This window comes from Anolis carolinensis, chromosome 2 (genome assembly GCF_035594765.1).
Source record: "Anolis carolinensis isolate JA03-04 chromosome 2, rAnoCar3.1.pri, whole genome shotgun sequence".
NCBI classification, from domain to species: Eukaryota; Metazoa; Chordata; class Lepidosauria; order Squamata; family Dactyloidae; genus Anolis; species Anolis carolinensis.
In genome coordinates, this window is record NC_085842.1 from 31,855,339 (window position 1) to 31,870,430 (window position 15,092).

General features: G+C 40.1%; 1 protein-coding gene across 3 annotated transcripts; it reads right to left on the reverse strand.

Moving 5' to 3' along the window:
- Nucleotides 1-866: 866 nt before the first annotated feature.
- On the reverse strand, nt 867-14,044 carry LOC103277998 (zinc finger protein 239). Of its 3 annotated transcripts, none has more exons than XM_008105504.3 (2): nt 13,914-14,044; nt 867-7,220 (listed from the first exon to the last, which is right to left on the reverse strand). In XM_008105504.3, exon 2 carries the CDS (start codon nt 6,913-6,915, stop codon nt 6,022-6,024), a length of 894 nt encoding a protein of 297 aa, XP_008103711.1. In that variant the 5' UTR covers nt 6,916-7,220; nt 13,914-14,044; the 3' UTR covers nt 867-6,021. The 3 variants fall into 3 exon arrangements, with proteins under 3 accessions (XP_008103711.1, XP_062829801.1, XP_062829800.1); XM_062973731.1 differs by lacking the exon at nt 13,914-14,044 and adding an exon at nt 13,683-13,907; XM_062973730.1 differs by lacking the exon at nt 13,914-14,044 and adding an exon at nt 10,213-13,907.
- Nucleotides 14,045-15,092: the final 1,048 nt, after the last annotated feature.

Consider the following 15,092-nt stretch of genomic DNA (forward strand, 5'->3'; position numbering starts at 1 on the left):
ATGTTCCTAACTTTATTCCAGAGATTTTCTGGCTCTTTGCCAATTAATCTCAATAATGCAAATCTATTTTTGCATTATATTTAAATTATACCTGGATGTTTTTCAGGTTGCATTTTGGCATGAGGATTAGTTTAGTATTCCCCTTTAATTTTACTCTCATTTTTTATATTAGCCCTTTGTAGCCTGTGCCACAATTTGCTCTTCTCCATTTTCTGAGAAAATGGATCTTCTCGACCTTCTGCTTCTTATTATGAAGTTTATTTGATTTCTATATTGGCCATCAGGTGATGTGTATAGTTGGATCTACACTGCTATCTAATGCAGTTTCAGAATGTAGATTAACTGCATTGGACTGGATTATATGAGTCCGCACTACAATATAATCCACTTCAATAGTTAATCTGAATTCAGAAACTGGATTACGTGTATGGCAGTTGATATCCAGTCTATACATACAGTCTCCTTTTTGGTTGCTTGAAGGATGTGTTTGTGACAAATACACTGTTGGCCTCACAAAATTAAATTGACTTGAATGAGAATAGATTCCCATTCAATCTAATTATTTGCAGATATTATTCTGTTTTTCACAATTCACATGTTCCAGAAAACATCATCATTGTATTATGATTATGATTATTATTACTACAGGCGTTACAATTAATTTTAACAAGTTCTAATTAATGTGCTTCCATGTGACAACAGAAAAACAATACCCTCTTTTTTAAAAAAAAATCTGAGCTATATTTACATTTCAAATATTTGTGCATAATACCAATCCAAACACTTGGACCAAATCTTGTGGCACAATTTAGTCTGATGACTTAAAACAAAGTTTATTAAAGAGGGCAACTTTAAGACTACCAAAATAATAATAATAATAATAATTATTATTATTTATTTATATTCTGTCTCATCTTTCCGAAGGGGGCTCAGGGTGGTTTACAAGAGATATCTTCAAACATTCAATGCCATGAGAAGCTGAACAAAGACAAAAATAACCAACCCCCTAAATCCCAAAAACAAATCCACATCTATATATAAAAAATAACAAATTATACTGCAATATTACTAGTAATATTATATGTAACATATATGATTATCAAATTATCATATATTATTGTACTATATTATTATATCACAATATATATAACACATTATCAGTACATTATTAGTATTATATATGTTGTTCCATTAGGTAGATTAGGAATAATTGCATCCATCAACATGCAATTGCAAATTTCTCACCCCTGCTTCAAAATAGTATTTGCGATAGGTTCTTATTCCTGCAAAGATTCACAATGATCCACATGACATTTTGGAGGAAAGTAATGGGAATTAATGGGACAAAACAGAGGCACTCCTTTAGACTTGGGAAAACAGGGCAAGCTCCCAAGGCAAAGCGGTTGAACGCAATCCGGAAGTCTCATCTCAAATCTTCTCACATGTTCTCTAAGGGCCAATTGAAGCTGCCTCAGCCCCGGATTTAGCTTCACGGAAGACGCGCGTGCGCAATCGTCGAATCACACTCCAGCCTTTCCCGGTGCTTCCTCCCTTTCGCGCTCCTATGACATCACTCCCAGCGTCGTCTATAATTGGCTGCCAACACCTATTTAAAGAGACAGCGCTCCTCAAAAATAAAGGTTGCCATTTTGGGCCTTTGTGGAGACACAGAAAGAAGATACTGTTGGGATTTTGGAAGAATAAAAGACATGAGCAACTTTTTGTGGGGAAAAGTGTTCCCTAACAATCAAGTTTAGAAGATTTCAGATGTTGGTGCAGACTTCAAAAGCACAAAAGGTAACATCAGGAGCTGTGTTGCAGAATGCTCCCTTTTTCACAGAACATCTACACTGTGGAATTAACGCACTTTGACACCACTTTAGCTGCCAGGGCTCAATGCTATGAAATCTAGGAAGCTGTAGTTTGGTGAAGTACCTTCAGTCTTAGGCAATGAAGGCTGCAGCCTTATAACCTGAGGCTTTAATAGTAGACTGTACTGCATTGGAGGACATTGGTGGGAAATGAGTTGCTGCTACAATCAATACAAAATGGAGTTGTTCACAGGGTTCAACAGGAAGCAGCGGTATGTAGTATTTTTTAAATTTTGCTGCTTTATTTATCTATATATATAAAAGGGTAATGGAATCACGGCACCGGACAAAACAACTAAACTAAATGCCCCACAACCTTGAAAATTGACAGCACAACCTCTCATCCACGCCTCTACGTTCATACAACAAAAAGAAAAGAAAAATTGAGTCCTAGCCACAGCAACGCGTGGCCGGGCACAGCTAGTGTTTCTGAAACATGTTAATTCCAGCAACAAATTTTGTCCAGGGTAATCAGAATGAAACAAGACTAGGATTGGGGTCTTGTGTGGTTTCCGGGCTGTATGGCCGTGTTCTAGCAACATTTTCCCCATGCGTTTCACTGGCATCTTCAAAGGATTTTCAGTGATGACATTCTTTCCCTACTCATATTTGTATCAAGGATTAAATTAGAAGTTTCACCACTTCCCTAACAGACACATACCCATTTCCATGTCTAAGTACTCATCCCACAGGATGATGATTCTCAGTGGGTCACAGATCAAACAAGTTTAGACTCCACCCATCCTAATGAGAAAGTCAAGGGCTGCATTTTCTACTGTAGAGTAAATGGCAACAATGTTTTGCCACAAAATGTCATGCTTGGCCAGGGTTTAGTACATTTGCATTCCTCCAACTGCTGTTACTATTGCGAGAATCATTCAGCCCTACAGATAGTAGCTTCAGCTAGCAGAGCCTTTTTGCTGGTATTCTGTAGCCAAGGGATATTCTTGAGTGTACTTTCCAGGGAATAAATCAATCTATGGAGCATTCTGTAGAATATTTTCTTGAATCCATTGCAGTATGTATTGATTCTTCAATAATCAATTCATTCGGTCTGAACAGAAGTTAGCCGAAGGTGGAAGGATCCCTGGATGTCAGCCACAGTCTTGACAGCCAGCATGGTGTAGTGATTTGAGCGAGTATGACTGGAGACCTTACAATAATAGAATCATAGAGTTGGAAGAGACCTCATGGGCCATCCAGTCCAATCTCCTGCCAAGCAGGAAAATCACATTCAAAGCACCCCTGACAGATGGCCATCCAGCCTCTGCTTAAAAGCCTCCAAAGAAGGAGCCTTCACCACACTCCGGAACAGAGAGTTCAACTGCCAAAAACTCTCACAGTTAGGAAGTTCTTTCTAATGTTCAGGTGGAATCTCCTTTCTTGTAGTTTAAAGCCATTGTTCCATGTCCTAGTCTCCAGGGCAGCAGAAAACAAGCTTGCTCCCTCCTCCCTATGACTTCCCCTCACATATTTGTACATGGCCATCATGTCTCCTCTCAGTCTTCTCTTCTGCAGGCTAAACATGCCCAGCTCTTTAAGCTGTTTCTCAAAGTGCTTGTTCTCGAGACCTTTGATCATTTCACACATTATTCCAGCTTGTCAACATCTCACTTCAATAGCAGTGCCCAGAATTGGACACAATGTGATTCCAGGTGTGGTCTGACCAAGGGGTAGCATGATTTCCCTGGATCTAGGCACTATACTTCTATTTATGTTGGCCAAAATCCCATAGACTTTTTTTGCCACCGCATCACATTGTTGGCTCATGTTGAACATATTGTCCACGAGGACTCCAAGATCTTTTTCAGACTACTGCCTTCACCCAGCCATGGGAATTCATCGCTTGATCATGTGAAAATCTCTCTCTCTCAGCTTCAGAAGAGAAAGGCAAGCTCCTTCTAAACAAATCATGCCAAGAAAACTCTATGATAGATTAACTTCAAGGTTCTCATAAATCAGAAATGACTTGAAGGAATACAACAAGAATCTGGCTCATCACATCAGTGGCATGCAACATTCTCTGAGGAAAGAGAGAAGCCTATGAGATAGATGCAGCTGATGGCGGAAGTTGGCCGAACCTTCATCTCAGCATATTAGATTGCATGAATAAATAACACAATTTTCTTCTCTTATTCCAGACATTATGAAGACATAAGCCAAGCACAGCGGGAAATCTGACAACCAATGTGGCAGCCCATAAGGCAGCTCTATATGTTTCTGGCCAAACTGTTACTGTATTTATTAAATTAAATGTTAGAACATTGCCTGGAATTCACTATCAAAGCTACTGATGTGTAATGTCCTAGAGTCACACATCTGTAACTGATTCATAGTCACAACAGCTGAAGTATGCATGATCATGACATAACTGCCATAATCATAAAAGTCTTCCAGTCCTGCTTTATTAGGCAGTAGCTATTGAGAGCAATAAACGTTTGTTGTCCAACAGTTGAAGATATTCCCCCCAAATTCTGCTAGAATTCCCTGGGGAAGAAGAAATTGCAAGAGGGATCTTGTTTCTTATTGTTGTGCCGGAGACTGCCGGATGCAGAGAAATAGAAAGGTCAGTCTGCTGCATCTCTGGTGACAGAACAGATCACTGTTCCTCCACTTCCAAGTGTTTGGAAGTGGAATATACTGCCTGGGAGTCTGGTGGAGTCTCCTTCTCTGGTGGGTTTTAAACAGAGGCTGGATGGCCATTTGTTGGGAGTGCTTTGATTGTGTTACTGCATAGCAGAATGGGATTGAACTGGATGGCCCTTGTGATATCTTCCAAATCTGTGATTCAGTAATTCAGTAATTGCAGCCTGGTAAAGGAATTGTCAGACTTTGGTATTGCAGACAATTTAAACAATATTTTGAAGTAGTTCATTTTTTCTCTCTGTGCTTACCAACCACTCAGCCCTGATCATTTGAGTGAAATGTCTGTTATGGTTGTAATTTTATTAACTAATTCCATTGTATTTTGTTTAGATTTTTATAAAATAAAATGGTATAAAATTCTTCTTAGTTCAACATGTATCATCGTTCTCTTGTCTCCTTTCTAGAAAAGATGACCTGGAATCCAACCTTATGTTCGGATGTGGGTGGGATTATCATAAGAGCAATGCCCTATTAAGGCATGAGTAAGAAGTGAGAAGAGGGAAGATGCCAATCCCAGTTCTGCCAACTAAGCCCATGCTTCACATTTAGGTTCCAAATGTAGGTATAAATCTGGTGTCCTATCTTGAAGAGAGTTTAATGGACCCCCTTGTTGGCAAAGAAGAGAACAAGGAAGTGGGCCTTAAGAAATTAAGAGTTAAAAAGTTCTTAGCCTCATATTATCCTTAAGTAATCATTGCTTATCAGATGAAATTAGTCTTTTGGAGTAATTTTATTGATTCCACAGTTCTTTTCTATGTACAAAGGACTTTAAGCATCCTGGTACCAGTTGTCCTCATGACAATCCTATACTAACATTTATGGCACAAACGAATTGCGATTTATAATCTCTCCATATAAGGGATTCTGCAAAATCAGTGTCTTTTAAATGTTTTGAAATGCTACCAAAGGAAGTCATTTTAAGTAGTGTTTCAAAATGATGGGCCTAATTTCAAAGGAGTATATTTCACAATGGCAACATGTGACAATTACACAAAATGTTACAAATGTTTAATAAATTGTGACATTTTATTAACCATCTTGAGCCAGATATATATATATATTTAGAATTTCCCATTAGGCCTTACATTGCAGGATTGCCAACTTGTGAATGACTGAGGCGAGAGGCTGTTTGTGCACTTGGAGAGGCATCTAATGGCAATAATTTGAAACTCTATGCTCCCCCTTTTCAAGGGGTGTTTCATTCATGGGTGGCTCATGGTTGATATATAGCAAAGTTCAAATCGACTCTAACATTTAGAAAAATTCTGCATTAATTTCTTTTACAAACCCAAATAAATAATTTTGTAAAGGAAGGAAATAAGCACAGCAGGGCTCCACTGATTTTATATCCCAGACCACTTTCTTAGCTGCCCCAAATCCCTTCGGGGAGACGGGGCGGGGTATAAATAAAACTTATTAAAGATTATTATTCCTATATACTACTAAACAATGACAAATTATGACTCATCAATTTCTAAATCACACTAGTTTCAGACCAATCACTCTATACATTTTTTTGACGAGTATGAAGTCTCTGGTGAGAAATGAGAGGTGACTTTTGACTGAAGCATCTCCCACACTCAAGGCAAATGTACGGCTTCTCTCCTGTGTGGGTTCTGATATGCTGGGTAAGAATTGAGCTCACCCTAAAGCTTCGCTCACATTTAGGGCATTTATAAGGTTTTTCTCCAGTGTGGATCCTTTGGTGTTTACTAAGGGTGGAGAGTATGGTAAAACCTTTCCCACAATCCGAACACTGAAATGGTCTCTCTCCAGTGTGGATTCGCTGGTGCACACTTAGGTGTGAACTCCGATTGAAACTTTTCCCACATTTTGTACACAAGAAGGGCTTCTCAGCAGTATGAACTCGCTGATGTTCAATAAGGCTTGAACTCACCGTAAAACTTTTCCCGCAGTCAGGGCATTCATAAGGTTTCTCTCCGGTGTGGCTTCTCTGATGAGTAACAAAATTCGAGCTCTGACTAAAGTTCTTCCCGCAATCATGGCACACATAGGGTTTCTCCCCAGTGTGAACTCGATGGTGTTTAATGAGGTCTGCTTTATAACTAAAACTCTTTTCACAGTCTGGGCATTTATAGGGTTTCTCTTCCATGTGGATTTTTCGGTGCCTACTAAGAGTCGAGCTGGCACCATATCTTTTCCCACAATCGGGGCACTTGTAAGGTTTTTCTCCAGTGTGGATCCTCTGGTGAGTACTGAAGTTCTTGCTGTGAGTGAAACATTTCCCACACTCCAGGCATTTATATAGCCCAGCTGTTAGACTGCTTTGCTGGTACTGAAAGACATCTGGGCTTCCCAAAACACCTTCAACAGGGTTGGAACACTGAAAGAAATTTTCTCCCATGTTGTGTCTCTTTTGAGCTTTCTCACCAATCATCAACTTGCTCCAAGCAATAAAAACTAGTTAATATTCACTCCCCTGCAGGTTTATTGGTGTAGAATAAAAATAAAGTTCAACACAAAAGTTGTTTCTTTAGTCAAATGTTTTAGAATATAATGTAATGACCTGAAAGGTAATTAGACAGCATTTGTGTGGTTACTGACATTCCCTAATTTGCATTTCTTTGCTTTTATTAGTCTCATGATTTTTTTCTAGGCAATTAAATCTCTTTTTTTATTCTCTGAATGTGGAAGGGTAAGTAGTAATGAGAGAAAGAGGTCCATGTTTTCCTCTCCATTTGCCTGCAGAAAACAAAGAAAGGATAGGTTTAGACACAAATCATTCTCTGCACGGATTGCGAAAGTCGGACTGGGGAGAAAGCCATTAGAGCCTGACTTTTCACACCCTGGTGCCTTTTAGATGGTCTGGATTATAATTTCTACCATTCCTCACCATTAGCCATGGTGGCTGGAGCTGATAGGGATGGTAACCCCACAATCTGGAAAGCACAAGATTAGGAACGGTTACATTAGCGCAATCTCTTTGCTTCCATACTTGCTGTAAAATACACTGCAGTTGTATATGTGTTGTATCAGAATTAACCTGAGTCCCCTGGGACTTACTATATATAGTACATTCATGTATAAGTTTAGAAGTTTTAGTTGAAAAATCACCACCACCACCCCAAAAAAGGGCAGACCTATCCATGAGTTTGTACCTTAACTCATATCAAAAGAGGAACTGTTCCTTTCTAAGCATAGTGACAAAGGATGAGAGTTTAGTTCATCTTACAGCGGCAGCCAAGGACAGATGACTCTGAGGCAGTGCTGGTGCTTTCCCCTCTCTGCAGAATAACCTTTGATTGATCCATGGGTATACCAAAATTTATAATTTTGACGCCCAAACTTGCCCTTCACTTATGTATGTTCAGTGATATCTTGAGTCAAGAGTTTACTTTGTTCCGTGATGAGCTCTTAACTCAAATCACTCTTATTTCAAAGTGAATTTTCCCATTGAAATTCTATTACTCTGCTTTGGCCGCACAAAAGCTACACTAATTTTTTTTGTTACGTGTTTTTAAATAAGAAAATGTACTTTATAAATAACAAATAATATATAAAAAAGAAAGACACAAGGTAAAACCTGCACATTCACATCTATACACGTAATAAAAGTGAAAATCTGTATGTCTGTATGTGGCAGAAGTGTCTATTTACATAGACAGCCTCCTGCTTCCACAAATAGGCTATAGTTCCCAGTGTTGAGGAGCCACCAAGTCACTCTCTCCAGGGACACTGCAGGTTACAGCGAGCGCCATGAATATGTAGCCACAAACCCTGCCAATCAATGTCCTCCCCAAATACTATGTCCCACCACCCAAGGAATCCTTTCATTTGGGGACAATTTCATCTTAGTTTTTTCATTTTCTTCCACTATAGCCAGGCATCCCAGGGTTCTCCATTGGTGTGGAATTTGCATGGCCCTGCCCACTGCCTCTCCCTTTCAAATCTGTCTGCATAACAAACAGCAGAACTAAGCGTACTGGAGGAGTTTGGGGGATTGACTCCACATGATGGAAGTTGTTCACCCTGCATCAAGTCAGAGCACTGTGACTCCCACTGAGGGATTCATAGGAGTTGTACTTCATCTACACCCAGAATGCACTATGAACCCAAACAAACATGGATCTGGACCCAACTTAACATGCATACTTGATATGCCCACATTTGAATATTGGTGGGTTTTGAGGGGAATTGGCCTGGACATTTTGGAGTTGTAGGTACTTGGATGTATAGTTCATCTACAATGAATGAGCACTTCGAACCCCACCAATGATGGACCGGGACCAAACTTGACACACAGAGCTCCCATAACCAACAGAACACACTGGACAAGTTTGGGGAAAAGGGAGTCAGAGTTTACTTGCATCCAGAGAAACCCAAAGTTGGCACAGAGAAGCCCATGACTAATAGAACATACTGCAGGGATTTCTGGGCATTGGCCTTGATTTTGGGAGTTGTAGTTCATCTGCATCCAAAAGGCACTGAACCCAGCCAATGACGGATCTGTACTAAACCTGGCATCCAGACTCAACATGGCCTACTGTGAATACTGACAGATGTTTCAGGAAGATTACCCTGGGAATCTGGGAGTCATAGTAGTTCACCCTCATCCAGAGAGCATTGCAACCAGAGAATAACCAGCCAACGACAGATCTGGACCACGCTTGGTGCACAGACCTAAAATGGCCAACTTTGAATACTGGCAGGGTTCAGGGAGGATTGACCTACTATTCTGGGAACCACACCAAACTGAGAATATCCAACATTAAAAAACAAACAATGCCCCAAGCTAGTAAAACAATAAAAAAGAAAGATTAAATTTAAAATGGTAGAAGCATAAAGTGAAGAGACAGAAGCATCATTTTGTTCATACTGTATTCATTCAAGCCTCCTTCCTCACTTGCGCTCGCCCCCTCTCTTCATGAAGCCAAACATACCAAGCATAAAAACCACACAAATTTAGCTAACCCAAAATTCATCAAAACGGATAAGAGCAAAGCGGACAGCAATTTCCCAAAGCAGACAAGAGCGCGAGGCACAGAGGCTGCTCCCTTGAAGCCCTACAGCTCTGTACTCTCGCACTACTGCTCCCTCTGGTGCTGGCTCATAACTCAAAATGCCTGGTGGTGGCGCAGTGTGTTAAAGCACTGAGCTGCTGAACTTGCAGACCAAAAGGTCCCAGGTTCAAATCCCGGGAGCGGAATGAGCGCCCGCTGTTAGCCCCAGCTCCTGCCAACCTAGCAGTTCGAAAACATGCAAATGTGAGTAGATAAATAGGTACCGCTCCGGTGGGAAGGTAACGGCGCTCCATGCAATCATGCCGGCCACATGACCTTGGAGGTGTCTATGGACAATGCCGGCTCTTCGGCTTAGAAATGGAGATGAGCACCAACCCCCAGAGTCGGTCACGACTGGACTTAACGTCAGAGAAAAACCTTTACTTTTACCTATATCAAAGCGAAATCTGGGCCAAACAATGGCTCTTAACTCAAAATGCTCTTAAGTTGGGATGCTCTTATATTGACGTTCCAATGTATAAGTATATACAGTAGTCTTTACTACCCTGTTTTCCCGAAAATAAGACATCCCCGGAAAATAAGACCTAGTAGAAGTTTTGCTGAATTGCTAAATAGAAGGCCTCCCCCAAAAGTAAGACCTAGCAAAGTTTTTGTTTGGAAGCATGCCTGCCAAACAGAACACCAGAGCATGCAGGATCGGTAAATATACGTACCATAGATAGTTGTCCATGGAAATAATGGTAGTAACAAGAAATACTTGAAAGGATTCACAGTTTGTCTGGTTATGCTGGTTTGTGATGACAACTACTGTAGAGTATATGATAAATGTTCATTCTTTGTTCAACAATTAATGTGAATTCTTCTTCATGGAAAAATAAGACATCCCCTGAAAATATGACTTAGTACATCTTTGGGAGCAAAAATTAATATAAGACACTGTCTTATTTTTGGGGAAACAGGGTAGTAAAGAGACTTTCTCCCAACATGTGTTGAAAATTTGCTTGGATTCCTCTTAGATGATTTCCCCCCTTTTCCATTTCTTATATATAACAAACTCCTATCTAGACATTCTGCCACTCCCTCCTTATTAATCGTGTTGTTACTGTACCAAAAATAGCTGATCCTCTTATTGCCTCTTTCACCTTTTGTCTGCAAGGCAAGTCAAAAATGTATTGCATCTTAAATTCTTGGCAGTTTGACTTCCAACAAATATAGGTTTCAGAGATGCTGTCAATATCATATTTGCTTTTCTGTGTCAAGTGTTTGAGTTCATCTTATTTATTCCCATGCTCTGTGCATTAGTACAGATATGTAGGCCATTTCTCACACTTCTTGTTTACATTTTTCTGTTGAGTTCTTGTACTTTTTACCCAGTTGTCTCTATAATAGCTGGGTTATCCAAATCATTTCCAGTGGCACAATCTGCGAAGCCAGTTGTTCATGTTTCCCTTCCTGGGTCATCTCCTTCAACTGTGAGGCAAGATGAAATGGGAACCAGTGAATCCTTGAGTTTCTTACCAGAGCCGCATAATTTCTTGTGATCTCCCAAAGGCTCTGCCTTGCAGTATCATTGGTTCCCATGTGAACCAAAGGGAAAAGATTAATATTGGCTCCAGGGACAGCATAACTCTCAAAACATCCCATAAGCCACTGCTTTTTCTCCTCTTAGCACAGATTCTCCTATCATCACTATCAGAAGTCTCCTCTGTAGATTGGCACATGTGCTGAATCTTCTAAGATGATCTGCATCTTCTCTGAGGACTGTTGCTTTTGTTGCTATTCCTCATCATCACTGGTAAGGAAGGCGCATCAACTCAATTCTGTAGCGCCAAACTTACAGGATTCCTGGTCCTTCTACTTCTGTATGTCACATTCCTCCAGTTGTCTGTCTCCTGTGTCTGGAGTCTGACCTCTTCTTCTGTCAAAAAACTCCTCAAGCTACTTAATAGGTTGAAGAGAAGACATATGTGACCTCAAGTTGCTGGATCTTCTCCTCCAGGAAGGCTACCAATTTACACTTGAATTTGTTTTAATAATTTTTAACTGGGAATTTTTTAATACTGTTTATTTTTAATCCTGTTTTAATGTTGATATATTTATATATTAAATAAATATAATTATAATAGTAATTGCACATATTCCAGCAACAATACATGCTACAGCTTGGTACTCAATTATAGCAAAATGTTGCGCAACAATATTAATATAAGAATAATATTATTATGATGATAGAAGACAACTGTAACCCAGTTTTTTAAATGGCTTTTTAAAAAACCACAACTGAACTTTATGGTTTTGATAATGACAATGACTAGCTCCCATTTTAATATATAGTTTTTGTATGTTTTTATTTATATCTTTTTTAAGTTGTGACCTACTTTGGTGTCCAACTTTGGTTTAAAAAAGTAGGGTAATAATAATAGTGATAAGGTCTGTGGTGGTGATAATAGAATCATAGAGTTGGGAGAGACTCCCAAGGGCCATCAATCCAAACCCATTCTGCCAAGCAGGAATACACAATTAAAAAACACTGACATGTGGTGATCCAGACTCTGCTTAAAATCCTCCAGAGAAGGATTCTCCTCCATCTCCACGCTTATTCCACTGCTGAACAGCTCTTACTATCAAGTTCTCCCTAATCTTTAGGTAGGATCTTTTCCTCCAAGGAGGGAGCATAAAACAAGCTTGCTCCCTCCTCAAATGTGACATCCTTTCAAATATTTAAACATGGCTCCCATGTCCCATCTTAATCTTCCCTTCTCCAGGCTAAACATACCCAGCTTCTTCAGCTGCTCTTCATAGAGCTTGTTTTCCAAACCTTTCATCATTTTAGTTGTCCTTCTCTGGATGCGTTCCAGCTTGTCAATAGCCTTCTTGAATTTTGGTGCGCAAAACTGTCACACTGCTATTGCAGGTGAAGCCTAACCAAAGCAGAATAGAATGGGACTAGGACTTCCCTCGATCCAGACACTATACTCCTATTGATGCAGACTACAAATGCATGGCCTTTTTTAGGTGCCATATCACACTGATTCACTTTTAGCTTGTGGTCCATTAAGACTCCTAGATCCTTTTCACAGGAGCTGCCTTCAGGCCAGGTGTCACCCATCCTATATCTGTACATTTCTCTTTGTTGAAATCCATTTTGTAAGTTTTAGCCCAGGTCCCTAATCTGCTGCAACTAATGCAGAGATCGGCAACCAGGTTATTAACAGGAGCGCCATATTGTGAGAAAACTCCCATGCTGCAGCAGCTCCACTAGCTGTCGATCTGCTTCTGGGCTAAATACAAAGTGCTGGCCATTACCTGGCTCTTTATATGAGCGTTTGAAGAATAAGCCATCATGGAATTCGACACTGACTGAATAAGGGTTCCGAGCAAGGATTATGGATGAATGGAATTTTGCACTTTATGTTTTTAACCTTTTTAGTGTTCTAAGTGTTTAGTGTTTTTAGCCCTGGTGGTGAAGTGTGTTAAAGCGCTGAGCTGCTGAACTTGCGGACCGAAAGGTCCCAAGTTCAAATCCCGGGAGTGGAATGAGCGCCCGCTGTTAGCCCCAGCTCCTGCCAACCTAGCAGTTTGAAAACATGCAAACATGAGTAGATCAATAGGTACTGCTCTGGCGGGAAGGTAACAGCGCTCCATGCAGTCATGCTGGCCACATGACCTTGGAGGCATCTACGGACAATGCTGACTCTTAGGCTTAGAAATAGAGATGAGCATCAACCCCCAGAGTCAGGGGAAAACCTTTATCTACCTGTCTGATTTGTTCACTGAGATATGTTTTAATCTATGTTTGGTTTTAATCTTTGTTGGATTGGGCTTGTCCCCATGTAATAACTTCTATAATAAAGTTATTATTATTTTAATTGAAGGAATATTATTTATTGTTATAATTGGCATTGAATCTTGCCAGAGCTGTAAGCCCCTGGGGGGTGAGAATGGTGGGATATAAGTGAAGCAAATAAATAAATTCTGTATGTTTTCAATTTTAAAGTTGTGACATGCCTTTGGGTGCTCAACCGTGGTTTAAAAATTGGGACAATAATAAAAATAAGGATGATAATAACAAATGATAATAACAACAACAACACAGAACAACTGTAGCCCAGCTCAGCAAAAAGACATAATGTTGGGCATATTTCAATGATTACATGCATTTCCGGGTAAAAGACTAGCAAACCTCTCCCAATCCATCCGATCCATAGACTTCTTTGAGGAGACCCAGCTCTCAGGAAGAGTGAGGCCTGTGCGGAGGCCTGGCCCTTCCCTCCAAAGGCAAAAAACTCAGAGGGAGCAGCAAGCAGAGCCAGCCTCCTCTTCCCTTGAGCTTCCTGCAAAAGTGTATCTTTTCCCTTTGAGCTTCCCGTAAAAAAGGTCCTGCAAAATTCCGCTCTGACAAATACTGCCTCACCTTCACCAGGTTCACCAGAAAGGCCCGCCCCTCCAGTGCAGGGCAAAGCGGAAATGTGTCACCCTGAGCCCCGTATCCGGAAGTAGAAAGAGTGCCGCAGTGTCCTTTGCTTTCCAAGCCTTGCGTTCAAAACTGGTCTTGCAGCGCCACCTACCGGATTAAATCGGCAATGCGGAATTGCCACCTTCAAAGCTACCCTGTTTCCCCTAAAATAAGACATCCCCAAAAAATAAGACCTAGTAGAGGTTTTGCTGAATTGCTAAATATAAGGCCTCCCCCGAAAGTAAGACCTAGCAAAGATTTTGTTTGGAAGCATGCCCGGAGCCCACCAAACAAACACCATAGCATGCACGATTGGTAAATGTACATACCAATTGTATATGGAAATAATGGTAGTAACAAGGAATTCTTGATAGAAGTCACAGTTTGTCTGGTTTGGTTATGTTGGTTTGTGATGACAACTACTGTACAGTATAGAATAAATGTTCATTTTTTTTTGTTCAACAATAAAAGTGAATTCTTCTTCATGGAAAAATAAGACATCCCCTGAAAATAAGACCTAGCGCATCTTTGGGAGTAAAAAATAATATAAGACACTGTCTTATTTTCGGGGAAACACGGTAGCAACGAGTCTCAAAGGGGTTTTTTGGACTTCACCTGCCAGAAGCCTCAGCTTGCATGGCCAATAGTCAGGAATTCTGGAAGGTGAAGTTGTCGAAGGCTTTCATGGCCGGAATCATTGGGTTTCTGTGAGTTTTTCGGGCTGTATGGCCATGTTCCAGAAGCATTCGCTTCTGATGTTTCACCTACCCTGTTTCCTCGAAAATGAGACAGTGTCTTATATTAATTTTTGCTCCCAAAGATGCGCTAGGTCTTATTTTCAGGGGATGTCTTATTTTTCCACAAAGACGAATTCACATTTATGGTTGAATTTTTAAAAATGAAAATTTATTATCTACTGTACAGTAGTTGTCATCACAAAACAGCATAACCAAACTGTGAATCCTTTCAAGAATTTCTATATTATATTTTATTGCTATACTGTTTTAAAATTACTGTTTGTATGTAAATTTATGTTGTTGTTGGGCTTATCCCTGTGTAAGCTGCCCTGAGTCCCTTCTGGGAGATGGAGGTGGGATACAAGAATAAAGTTATTATTATTATATTATTATTATTTCT